At 48.8% G+C, this 12,219-nt stretch overlaps 1 protein-coding gene across 4 annotated transcripts; it reads left to right on the top strand.

Annotated features, from left to right (window-relative positions):
* The first annotated feature begins 21 nt into the window (after nt 1–21).
* On the top strand, nt 22–6,438 carry Znf408 (zinc finger protein 408). Of its 4 annotated transcripts, none has more exons than XM_070032435.1 (6): nt 22–154; nt 274–447; nt 720–994; nt 2,188–2,249; nt 2,440–2,690; nt 4,902–6,438. In XM_070032435.1, exons 2-6 carry the CDS (start codon nt 405–407, stop codon nt 6,323–6,325), a joined length of 2,055 nt encoding a protein of 684 aa, XP_069888536.1. In that variant the 5' UTR covers nt 22–154; nt 274–404; the 3' UTR covers nt 6,326–6,438. The 4 variants fall into 4 exon arrangements, with proteins under 4 accessions (XP_069888536.1, XP_069888538.1, XP_069888537.1 ...); XM_070032436.1 differs by lacking the exon at nt 22–154 and having other exon boundaries at nt 161–447; nt 4,902–4,945; nt 5,126–6,438; XM_070032434.1 differs by lacking the exon at nt 22–154 and having other exon boundaries at nt 161–447.
* The last annotated feature ends 5,781 nt before the right edge of the window (nt 6,439–12,219 follow it).

Here is a 12,219-nt window from a genome sequence, read left to right as displayed (position 1 = left end):
AACCACTTCCGCCACACCTCCAACCTACTTCCGGATCTCTGCCAGGTCCAAACACGGCCTTTCCAGGGAGCCCTGCCCATTTCCGGCTAGTGCCCACGCAAGTGTCCGCCTAGAGGAGAGACCGCATAACTGTCCGACTCGTCGCTCCATGAAGGTGAGTTGTACTTCTTAGTTCCGCTTTCCCGGACACAGAGTTCCTGGTGGGCTTCCGGAATCGTAGTTGCGTATTACTTTCGGACCGAGGTTCGCCCTACGAGTACTGCCGTACTCTAGGTCTGGTTCAGCTAGGAGAGGTGACTTTTCGGAGTCGTTTCTGAGAGGAAATTTGGAAGTCAAAAACTGTTTCCGGGAGGAGCTGAGAAGAGGACGCTCATTTCCGGAGAAGGAAGGCTTTCCAACCCGGGATGGAGGAGGCGGAGCAGATGCTCTTGGGGACCAGGTCGCTCCGTGAGTGATATGCTCTGGCTGCTGCCCTCAGCCTTGGCCCGCTTGGCCTCAGCATTGTCCAGTCTACTTTCTCCCCCAGCCCCGTTTCCTCTAGAGCCTTCATTGTCCTTCGAGTCTCTGAGGCTTCTTAACGAGATCTGGGCTCCCCTCAAATCATTCCGGGACCCCTTAGCGCCCTTGAGTATCTCAGACCCCCGAGGACCAGTTAAACCTTTGATTTCCCTCCGCACCTTCCCCCACCCTCGCCTCCCTTCCCGCCCGTCTTCCTGCAGCCCCCGAAACGCGTTTGGACCCGGACTCAAAATGGAGTTCTTCCAGAGAAGGTGGTGCGCGGGACCCCAAACAATTCCCGCCTGGACCGAGCCCAGCCGTCCTTGCTCTGAAGAGCCTCCCCTGGGGCTTGGCCGTCGGCCCCTCACGTGCCAGGGAACAGCTCTTGGGTGTCTGGTGTGTTGGGGAGCCCCTGCAGCCCGGGCTGCACTCGGGGCCGCTGGAAGAGGAGTCAGTGTCTGAGAAAGACCAAGGAGCGAAGCCATCTCAGGAGGAGGTATTGAGGGACCAGGAAGTCTTTGTGATCGAAAACTTGGGAGAGATTAGACATTTCTGGACTACTCTGCGGTTGGTTAGAAGCAGAGCATTTCAAGCGCTACGAGATGGTTTTGTCTCATTTCTGCTGGACTGTCTGTCCTTGAGCTGCAGTAGTAGAGGGATCCAGGTGCTAAAAGTGGTTAAAAGCTGGATTCCTACAGTGTTGTTAGTGGCAAAGGTCAAGAGCTAAAACTAGTCGAATTCAGAAGACACAGAATCAAATCCCAGCCAAATTACCTGGCTGACCCAGGATAATTTGAAGGACTAGATGGAATGATGCAAATAAAACGTTCAATTGCATAGTAAGTGCTGTTATAAAACTAATGTTCTTCAGGCTGGGCACAATGGTGAGACTCTAATCCCAGCTATGAGAAACAGAGTCAAAAGATTGAGGTTCAAAGCCATCCCAGGCAGAAAGTTAGCTGAGGCTTTATCTCAACAAATAAATGGCATGGAGGCTCAGGTCTATAGTCTCAGCTACACCAAAGGAGGATTTTCATTTGAGGCTGGCCCTGAGCAAAAATATAAGATCCTACCAAAAAAAAATAAAGCAGAAGCTGGGCACTGGTGGCTAATGCCTGTAATCCTAGCTATTCAGGAGGCTGAGATCTGAGGATCACGGTTCAAAGCCAGCCTGGGCAGGAAAGTCCATGAAACTCTTATCTCCAATAAACCACCAGAAAATCGGGAGTGGTGTTGTAGCTCAAGTGGTAGAGTGCTAGCCTTGAGCTGAAGAGCACAAGGACAGCACTCAAGCCCAAAGTTCAAGCCCCATGACCGACAAAAAAAAAAAAAGCAAAGCAGAAAGGGACATGGAATGTGGCTCAAGTAGTGAAGCACCTTTCTAGCAAACATGAAACATTTGAGTACAAACCCCATTTCCACCAAAAGAAAAAAAAAAGTTGTTCTTAGTACTTTTTCTGTTTGGTACTACTTGAAGGCGATAATGTGTTGAATTTGGCAATTTCTCATAACATTGGGAGGGAGGTGAGTGGACAATTCTTTGGATTTCACTGACTGAAGAGTCAGAACTATCACCAGAGGCTTCTAACCTCCCAGGAGCTTCATCTTAGATTTGTCCCAGAAGAAGTTTCATCTAGTTCATGGTTTTCCTGCCTGGTTCCCTCAATTCTCTTTTATGTTTTATTTCAGGACATATCACTGGGCCCGTGGGGAGCTGTGTGCACCTGGGAACAGAGTTCAGGCTGGACCAGGTAAGTTAGAGGAGCATGCATACTGAATATACTTCTTTGAGGCTTTCTCTTGAGGCCTAGGTAGAACTTGTCATTCCTCTGTCAGAGGTCTTTTCAAGTGAGAGTTACAAAGGCATGCCAGCCCTTGGGCCTCAGACTTCCTTGGAGCTAGGCCTTAAGAGGCTGAACTCACTCTTGCTCTGCTTTGCAGTTTGGTGCGGCAGGCCAGACTGGAGAGTGAGGGAAATGTGGCCCTGGTTCGGATCAAGGAGAGGCTCCACCTGCAGGTGTACCAGGTCGTGCTGCCAGGCTTTGAGCTGCTGCTCTGGCCCCAGCATCTGTCAGAGGGCCTGAGCCCAGCACAGCCAAAGCCAGAGGATGGGGCAGTGGTGGTGGAAGAAGAATCTGCTATACAAAAAGAAGTGTCCTCCCCCAGAGGGGATACAGCAGAGCCTTGCACAGGTATGCACCCAAGATATTACTGCCCTCCCCACCCCCCCATATCACCAAAACACCTTGTGATATGGCAAAAAAAAATATTTGTGGCTCAGCCTGGTAAGAGAGAACGGTGGAATCTTAGTCTTTCAGAATCTGATTTGGGCTGGGTATGGGTCAATGATAGAGTACTTGTGCAAGAGTTCTGCATTCCATCCCCAGCACCAGAAAAAAAGAGAAAGGGGAGAAAGTGGGGAAGGGGATTACAGTGGACTTGCAGTGTGGAATTGGAAGATGAGAAGAATTGAGTGAGCACCATGGTATATGATTGGTAGACACAGTAAGGTTGGAATTTTTAGGCAAGCAATACAGAGTCCTGGCGGCAAGCTGTCATTTGATGCTTTCTGTTGAAGGGTAATGAGTTTTTTCCTTGGAATGAACAACATTATTCTAAGTATTTGTATATTCTAAGTGTTTCCTAAAAGAATAAGGTCATATTGATGTAGAAGCAAACTGCGTACAATGTTTCCTATTTATTAATTTTTTTCTTTCTTTATCTTAATGTACTGGTACAATTATTTATTTATGGTGACTTTTATTATTGGTATGTACTTATTGTCCAAACTAATGGCTTTCAGTATGATAGTTTCTTTTTTTTTTGGTCAGTCGTGGGGCTTGAACTCTGGACCTGGGCGCTGTCCCTCACTTCTTCAGCTCAAGGCGAGTGCTCTACCACTTGAGCCACAGCACCACTTTCACAGTATGATAGTTTCATAATGTGTATGATGTGCATAATGTACTTAGATCCTATTCACCTTCCCTTCTATTACCTTATCTTCCAAGTACACACACATTCTTGCCTCTCCTCCTTTTAAGGAAAGACAGAGTGTAAATGATTTTGAGATACACTTTACCTCCATATGAAGATAGCATAAAAAAAAAAAATCTAAGTGAAGCTGGGCACTGATGGCTCATACCTTTAATCCTAGCTACTCAAGAGGCTGAAATCTGAGGATCTCAGTTCAAAGCCAGGCGGGCAGGAAAGTCCATGAAACTCTTTTTTTTTTTTTTTTTAATTTTATATTATTTTATTTGAGAACATACTGTACAGAGGGGTCATGAAACTCTTATCTTGAATAAACCACCAGAAAACTGGAAGTAGTGCTGCTGTGGCTTAAAATGGTAGAATGCTAGCCTTAAGCAAAAGTATTCAGGGACAGTGCCCAGACTGAGTTCAAGCCCTATGACTGAAAGACAAAACAAAAAAAACCTCAGTGAAAGCTGGCTGTTGAGGGGCTGGGAAGGTGGCTCAGTGGTAGAGAGCTTGCCTTGCATGCTTGAAGCCCTGGGTTCGATTCCTCAGCACCACATAAGCAGAAAAAAAAGCCGGAAGTGAGCTGAAGAGCTGAGGGACAGTGCCCAGGCCCAGAGTTCAGGCCCCACGACCAGACTGAAAAAACAAAACAAAACAAAAGCTGGCTGTTGATCAATAGGGTGTTGGGGTTGGGGAGAAACAGACTATTGGGCTCACAAGGGTAAAAGAGGATAATATGATGTATGAAAATGAAATGAAACCTTTTGAAATTGTTTTAGGAAGGGGGAAGGAAGGAAGGGAGAAGAACAGATAGGGAGGAGAGATTGATAAAAATCCATCATATACATGCCTGGAAATGTTACAATGAAATCCTCCTTTGAATAGCTATTGATGCTAATAGAAAAACTAGTCCTTTTTTTTTCTGGTAATGGTTTGAATTTAGGATCTTGTACTTGTTTAGCTTTCTTGCTCTGCTAGTGTTCTTCTACTTGATCCATGTCTCCAGCCCAACTTTTTGCTATTTTAGAGATAGTGTCACAGAACTTCTCTACCTGGGCTAGTTTTGAACCTCCATCTAATATTACAGGCATGAGCTACCTGCACCAGGCTTGTCTTCTACTTTTCTCTCTTCCAGTTTCTGACACACTTCTCTCTTGAACCAGGCAGGGGGTTCTTCATTTTACAGGTGAGCTCAGGTGAGAAGTAGGGGTCTTGACCGTGTGTATCTCCAGAGGGGAACTAGGGATGGGCCAAGTGGATGGGACCATCTTCCAGATGTGCTCTGGAGAAGAGGTTGGTGCCATTGCTCCCCCACTTGAGGTTCAAGGCTAGGCAGGAGAAAACGTGCTACGTGCAGTTCCCTACTGATACCACCAGCCAATCAAGCTTTGGCTAACAGCGGCACCTCACTTCTTTCCTTACAGACTTGGGTTACCAGTCACCCCACAGTATCCAGGCAGAGAACATGGTAAGTCCTGGACCTGTGTCTCCATCCCAGGACCAACTTACCCAAAAGAGCCAGCCTCTTGGCCCATTGCGTCAGGGTGGCTGTGTGGATGAGGAGGACCCTCTCCCAGCAGAGACGTCACCTTCTGCCAGGGGCACCCAGCGACATGCCTTCTCAACCAAAAAGTTACATGTTCCCCAGGACCAGTGCCTACCTGGAGCAAAGACCTCAGAGCCTGGGGCCCAGCTCGATGGCCTTCCTGTACACTTACGAAGCCTTCCTGGTCCAGCAAGAAGCTCCCCCAAGCAAAGGCGCCGGTACCCGTGTGGGGTATGTGGCAAGGCATTCCTGCAGCTGTGTCACCTTAAGAAGCACGCGTTCATACACACGGGCCATAAGCCCTTTCTGTGCACAGAATGCGGCAGGAGCTACAGCTCCGAGGAGAGCTTCAAAGCCCACATGCTGGGCCACCAAGGGGTGCGACCCTTCCCCTGCCCTCAGTGTGACAAGGCCTATGGCACCCGGCGAGACCTCAGAGAGCATCAAGTGGTCCATTCAGGTGCCCGGCCCTTTGCGTGCGAACAGTGTGGCAAGGCCTTTGCCCGCCGGCCCTCCCTGCGGCTCCATCGCAAGAGTCACCAGGCGCCCACTGCCCCTGTCCTGTGCGTGTGCCCGGTGTGCGGGCGCTCCCTGGCCAACCAAGGCTCCCTGCAGAACCATATGCGTCTCCACACAGGAGAGAAGCCCTTCCTGTGCCCACACTGTGGCCGGGCCTTCCGCCAGCGGGGCAACCTGCGCGGGCACTTGCGGCTCCACACTGGAGAGCGCCCTTACCGCTGCCCGCACTGTGCTGACGCCTTCCCCCAGCTGCCCGAGTTGCGGCGCCATCTCATCTCCCACACGGGGGAGGCCCACTTGTGCCCTGTGTGTGGGAAGGCCCTCCGAGACCCGCATACCCTCCGTGCTCATGAGCGCCTACACTCTGGGGAGAGGCCCTTCTCGTGCCCCCAGTGTGGCCGGGCATACACACTGGCCACCAAACTGCGGCGTCACCTGAAATGCCACTTAGCCGACAAACCCTACCGCTGCCCCACCTGTGGCATGGGCTATGCCCTCCCCCAAGGCCTCAAGCGGCACCAGCTTAGCCACCAGCCCCGGGGCCCTCCCGCTGTCCCCTCTGCTCCTCCTGCTGCCTCTGAACCCACTGTGGTGGTCCTGCAGACTGAGCCAGTGCTGCTGGACACGGGCAGCCAACAGGAAGCGCCCCCAGGCAAGGATATGGTCGAGGTGACCATTGCACAGAGCCAGGAGAAGTGCATTGTGGTGCCGGAGGAGCCAAACCCGGTCTCCAGCATGGTGCTGATCCATAAGGATGTGGGCAGCCTTTGGTGGCTGGGCTGAAGAAGTGGAGGGGGGAGGAAGGTACCTGACCCATAAAAACTGTTCTAGCTCTACATGTCTGGGTCCTCTTTCTCTTTGGGTCTCCCGGCAGGTACAGCAGAGTCCTGGAAGCAGACAAGGACAGCCCCTCCTTGCTTATGCACCATTGTCATGCCCAGGGCATTTAGTAACCTCCTAGTAGAGATCTTTGTCCTACCTCCCCTTGGCATAGTACACCTGACGCAGCCCTGCTGTGGGAGGGGTAGGCTGCTCTACCTCTTTACCTGGGTGCTCAGTGCCAGGCTAGGCCCCTGAGCAACAAGCCCTTATATTTGGAATGAAACTGAACGGCTCCTGCGGGTTGAAATACAGCTTAGCCCACATGTCACATGTCTGTGGTTCAGGCTTCTGATGATTTTGGCAGTTTCTCATGCCACCAGCTGGGCTGTGAAGCCAGTCGGCAATCAGGACACGGAACCTGGGAGTGGCAAGGGCAAGATCTGCTGTGCCCTTCTGTGTATCTGCCCTACAGGCCGCACAGTAGAGGGAAGGGGTAAGGCATTAATGTGTGCTTTGTGCCTGCTGGACTGGGCACTGTGCGGTTTTACTTGGTCTGGGAGATTTGGGAAGGACTTCCCCCGGGGTGAGGTTGCCCTTGAGGAGGGCTGTAGGTGGCCAGTCCCTGTGAGGACCTACTTCTGTTATCCTTATTTCACAGATCAGCAAACAGGAACAGTGTGTTGTCACAGAGGTCACAGCCTCACTAGTGTGTGGGCTGAAAGTCTAGCTAGGGCTGGAGTTAAGCTTCTAACCTCTGTTTCTCAGCCCCTGGGTTCACCCGTGACCTGGTGAGTGAGTGGTGTTCCGAAAGGTGGGGTGTGGGCACTGTGAATGCAGCTGGGGATGCGGACGGGGAGGGAATTCCACCAAGGCTGGGCTGTGAAGGCCTCTAGTAAATGACAGCAGGGACTGAACCATGGAGCAGAGTGAGCAAAGTCTCATCTTGGGGAGAAGCTGGTTCCAGGTAGTGGAAGAAGGACAAGCAGTGTGACCAGATACGGACAAGGAACAGAGGGACAGGGAGGCCTTACAGGCTGCGATCAGGCTTTGGATGGGTATTTTCTCTGCTGCCTACAACTGAGTGGCTAAGGAAAAGCTTTGACCCCTGCTTACTTGACTGAGTTAGGTCTCCAGGTGATATGGGTGGGCATTTATTTGGATAATGGATGGGTTCTGAGTTTGAAGTGCCTGTGAGAAATCTCATAAATAAGCAGTTAGAAAGAGAAAAGACTAGGTCAAAAGGAGAGGCATAGCCACCAGCAAATAGATGCTCATTAAATCTGTGGGATAACTGGGTGCTGGTGACTCATGCCTGTAATCCTAGCTATTCAGAAGGCTGAGATCTGAGGATCATGGCTTGAAGTCAGCCTGGGCAGGAAAGTGCCTGAGACTCATCTCCAATTAAAGACCAGAAAACTGGAAGTGAAGCTGTGGCTCAAAGTGGTAGAATACTAGCCTTGAGCAAGAACAGTGCCCAGGTCCTAAGTTCAAGACCCATAACAGACCTGTGGGGGATGGAGGGAGCTGGGCACCAGTAGCTCACATCTGTAATCCTGGCTACTCAGGAGGCTGAGATCTGAGGATCCCAGTTCAAAGCTAGCCTGGGGCAGGAAAGTCCATGAGACTCTTACCTCCAATTAACCACCAGAAAACCGGAAATGGCACTGTGACTAAAGTGGTAGAATGCTTGCCTTGAAATGAAGAGCTCAGGGACAGCATTCAATCCCCACAACCACCACCACCACCAACAACAAAAAGCTATGGAAGCCAATGCAGTGGCATATGCCTGTAATCTCAGAAACCTGAAGTGGAGATTCAAGATCATTGTTCCAGACAGCCTAGGCCAAGGGCAAGACCCTCTTCTCAATCCCAGTGGGTGGCACACTTTCGTCATCCCAGCACAAAGATAGGAAAACCTGAGGCTGGTGGCGTAACTCAAGTGATAGAGCATCTGCCTTGAGATCAAACCCCAGCAGTGACCCCCAAAAAAGGTGGGAGTGGAAAGAGAGAATTAAGGAAGCCAAGGCAAGTCAGGGAGAAGAGAAAGAGGGCTTATTTGGATATCTACCTCCAACTCAAAAGAAAAGCCAATGTGTATCCCTGGAGCTAGGGGAGAAGCATGTGAACAGGGAAAGTCAGCCAGGCAGCTGCCATTGACGGGGCTGAAACTCGGAGTCCAGAAAGCTGAGAGCACAGGTGAAGCCACATACACAGGATTGCTTTGAGTAAGAAGCAAGACTGGAAGCGCATGTGTTCTCATTTCATCCTTGTACAAATCTGCAAAACATATTGTGATCCTTGACTCACAGGTGAGAAAACAGGTTCAAACAGAACCAGTAACCAGCCAAGACCACAGGATAATAAAAGGCACCATTATTCAAATATGAGTCAGTGTTGTGGGTTCCCAGTGCTTGCCTGTGACATCACCACCATGCCTGCCACTGTCATTAACCCAGCTGCCCACCTAATCTGAGTAGCTTGTTTGCAGAGCCTGTGTGAGATCACCCGAGGGGAGAAAGGACTGAGGCAGTAGTGGTCTATGGAGAGAAAAACTATACTATCCAAAGACAAACTGCTGTCAAGCTCAGCCCACTCTGTTTCTTAGAGCCTACCCATGATCTCTGCCCACTTGGCATTTCAGCTTGGGGAACTGCTCAGTAGTATCTGCCCAGCGGTTAGGCATCTTGGGGGGGGGGGAGGGGTTCTCATTGTTGGATGGTGAACTGCATGCAGCAAGTGGGCTGCATAGGAGCAGGGGCGTCTATACCCACAACCATCCCAGATGCTCACCTTCTTCCCCTGTTCCCCACACAGAGAACTTTTTCCTCTCTTGATACTGCCAGTGATACTGGGGTTAGAGCAAACGTCATTTGGACGTGTGCCAAAATACACAACTAAAACCAGAATGGTGTCTGGGAACATAGTTGTGTATATGAATGTCAAATTTCACCAAATTATATACTTATATACCTGTGGCTCATGCCGCTCGGGAGGCTGTGATCTGAGAACCAAGTGCAAAGCCAGCGCAGGCAGATGGAATACTTGAGAGTTATCTTCAGTTAAACAGCAAAACACACACACACACACACACACACACACACACAAAACCTGAACTGAAGATACGGCTTAAGTAGTAGAGTGCCAACCAAGAGTTCGAGGCCCTGAGTTCAAGCCCCAGTACTGGCATTTGTTACACACAAGTCATTTGTCTTTTTGTTCATGTTTTGTGTATATTGCTACTTTCCAGAGATTAAATGTCACATGATGACCACTCATTAGCTAATAGAATGCACTTAGGTATCATTTTCTTTTTCTTCTGTACCAGTTTTGGGGCTTGGACTCAGAGCCTAGGCACTGTTCTTCAGTTTTTTCATTCAAAAGGCTTGCACTCTACCACTTGAGCCACATCTCCACTTCCAGCTTTTTACTGGTCAATTAGAAATAAGAGTCTTAAGGACTTTCCTGCCCAGGCTAGCTTCAAACCACGATCTTCAATCTCAGCTTCTTGAGTGGGTAGAATTACATGTGTGAGCCACAGGTGCCCAGCTCTGTTGTAGATTCTTGAAATATAATTCTTCCAGATTCAATGTCAAACAGATGGGTCTTCCTGTGCTTTTCAAGCCAAGTGTGATGAGGCTCAAACACAGCACAGGTGTCATACATTTTCCCAGAATCTTGTTCAGGAATGGAGCTATTAGAGAACAATTTTGGTTCCTTGTTTTGTGGCCTCCTGGACAAGAATACAATGGAAGAAAACTTGAAGTTGGATGAGGGCCAAGCAGAAAGGAGTCCATGTTCTCCCTGAAAGCACCATCTAGGACACAAGCTGCTATCTTGTATCTTTTAAATCAAAACAGAAAACTGCTGATCAGCTTGAAAAAAAAAAAAGCAAAAACAAAAGGTAATTAGCCACCTAAAGAGATATAATTTCAGCTTAAAGGAAAGTAAAGATGTATCTTCAATTTTGAAGATGTAAGCTTTTTTTAAAAAAAAATGTAAAAAGACAAAACCACTTTGTAAAATGTGTAGAGCACTAGGCTTGGAACTGGTTCAATTTAATCATATCTGATCTTCTAGCATTCTTGAGTTCTACATCTTGGAACATAATTGTACGTTAGCCCTACTCATTCTTTGTTTTTTTTCTGATGCTAGCTTGTTAAGGACAAAGACAACCCTCATCATGAGCTGTTCTTAGCTGGAAATGGGACTCGCTGTTAAGCGTGCAGTGTTCATTTGTGACAAGAGATTTAAATGATGTATTTGGTTGCATGGTACCAGCCAGACCTGGAAGTGTTTCAAGGAGCACAATTCCTAGAAGCAAAGGACTCATAGAAAAGCCTGATTTGGGAGGAATATACCAGGGCCTTCAGAGCCTTGCACCCATAGAGGTGTCCCACAGAACTCTTAGATCCTTCCAGAGCCACCTTCGCAGAAGTAACATTCTCCATCCTTTCTGAAAGATGGACCATATCTTCTTGGCTCACTCAAGAAAACATGGAGGTTGTCCAATAGAAACCTCCTCAACCTAGCTTTCATTTGTGAAGGGAAGAAGTTTACTTTTTCATTGTAAGATTTTCATATGCAAACAATAAAAAAGAAACCAAGCATCACTGACTCAGGCCTGTAATCCTAGCTACTTAGGAGGCTGGGATCTGAGGTTTACAGTTTGAAGCCAGCCCAAGTGGACTCATCTCCAATTAAGCACCAAAAAAAGAAGCTGGAAGTGGCACTGTGGCTCAAATGGTAGAGCGCCAGCCTTGAGCTGAAAAGCTCAGGGACAGTGCCCAGGCCCAGAGTTCAGGCCCCAAGACTGACAAAAAGAGAAAAGAGCTGGGCATGCACCTGTCTGTCTGAGACATGCTTGGCTACACAAACCAATCTGTGCTGTAAGCTTCCATTTCCATGACACTCAAAAGCAAGCAAATACCTGTTATCCTAGCTACTCTAGAGGTTGAGATCTGAGGACTGAGATCCAAAGCTAGCTCAGGTATACAAATCTGTGAGCAGTAGCTGCTGCTGCTGCTGCTTCCTCTTCCTTCTCCTCCTCCTCCTCTCCCCTCCTCCTTCTTCTCTTCCTCCTCCTCCTTCTCTTACTTCTCCTCCTCCTCTTCCACTTTCCTCTTCCTCCTCCTCTTTCTTCTTTTTGTTTTGTGCCAGTCCTGGTGCTTGAACTCAGTGCCTGGGTGCTGTCCTTCAGCTGTTGTGCTCGAGGCTAGTGTTCTACTACTTAAGCCACAGCACCACTCTGGCACTGTGAGATTCTTACCTTTAATGAACCAGCAAAAAGCCAGAATATGTGGCCCAAGTGGGTAGAGAGCCAGACACAAGGAAAAAAGACAGGTGAGAGCACAAGGCCTCTTGTTCATGCTTTGGTACTGGCAAAACAAGACAAGGCAAAAAACAAAACCAGGCAAGTGGAGTGCTGCCTGATGGTATTAGGAGTACTCATAGGAGCTGAGAGTGGATGCAATAGAGCCGATTCCATAGCTCTGCTAACACACACACACACACACACACACACACACACACACACACACGTCAGCTACCTACCTTATTACGATTAGTGAAGATTACTGTAAGTTTAAATCTCAATATTTATTGAAATTTCCAATGTGTGTATGTGTGTGTGTGTCAAATGAAGCTGATTTGTGTGCGTCCTGGTCCCCAGTTTGCTGACAATCCTATTTCTGTTCCCAGACTACACATGACCCCAGACAGCCTAGGTCTGAGGATGGGCAAGACAAGGCACGAACCTGTGCTTCCCTGTGTTCCTGCTCTTTGTCCCTCTGTCCTACTTAGACCCACGTCTAATATTTACCTTGCAAACAGGAAATAGGGGAGGGACAGGAGTAGGC

The sequence above is a fragment of the Dipodomys merriami genome, unplaced genomic scaffold, assembly GCF_024711535.1.
Source record: "Dipodomys merriami isolate MVZ:Mamm:240054 unplaced genomic scaffold, mDipMer1.0.p SCAF_21, whole genome shotgun sequence".
Lineage (NCBI taxonomy): Eukaryota > Metazoa > Chordata > Mammalia > Rodentia > Heteromyidae > Dipodomys > Dipodomys merriami.
The sequence above is the reverse complement of the archived record's forward strand: the minus strand, read 5'-3'. Positions and strand labels throughout refer to the sequence as shown.

Coding starts and splice junctions, on each gene's coding strand:
- Znf408 (XM_070032435.1), top strand. CDS start 405: ATGGAGGAGGCGGAGCAGATGCTCTTGGGGACCAGGTCGCTCC. Junction 2,250..2,439: donor CAGAGTTCAGGCTGGACCAG/GTAAGTTAGAGG, acceptor TCTGCTTTGCAG/TTTGGTGCGGCAGGCCAGAC. Junction 2,691..4,901: donor TACAGCAGAGCCTTGCACAG/GTATGCACCCAA, acceptor CTTTCCTTACAG/ACTTGGGTTACCAGTCACCC.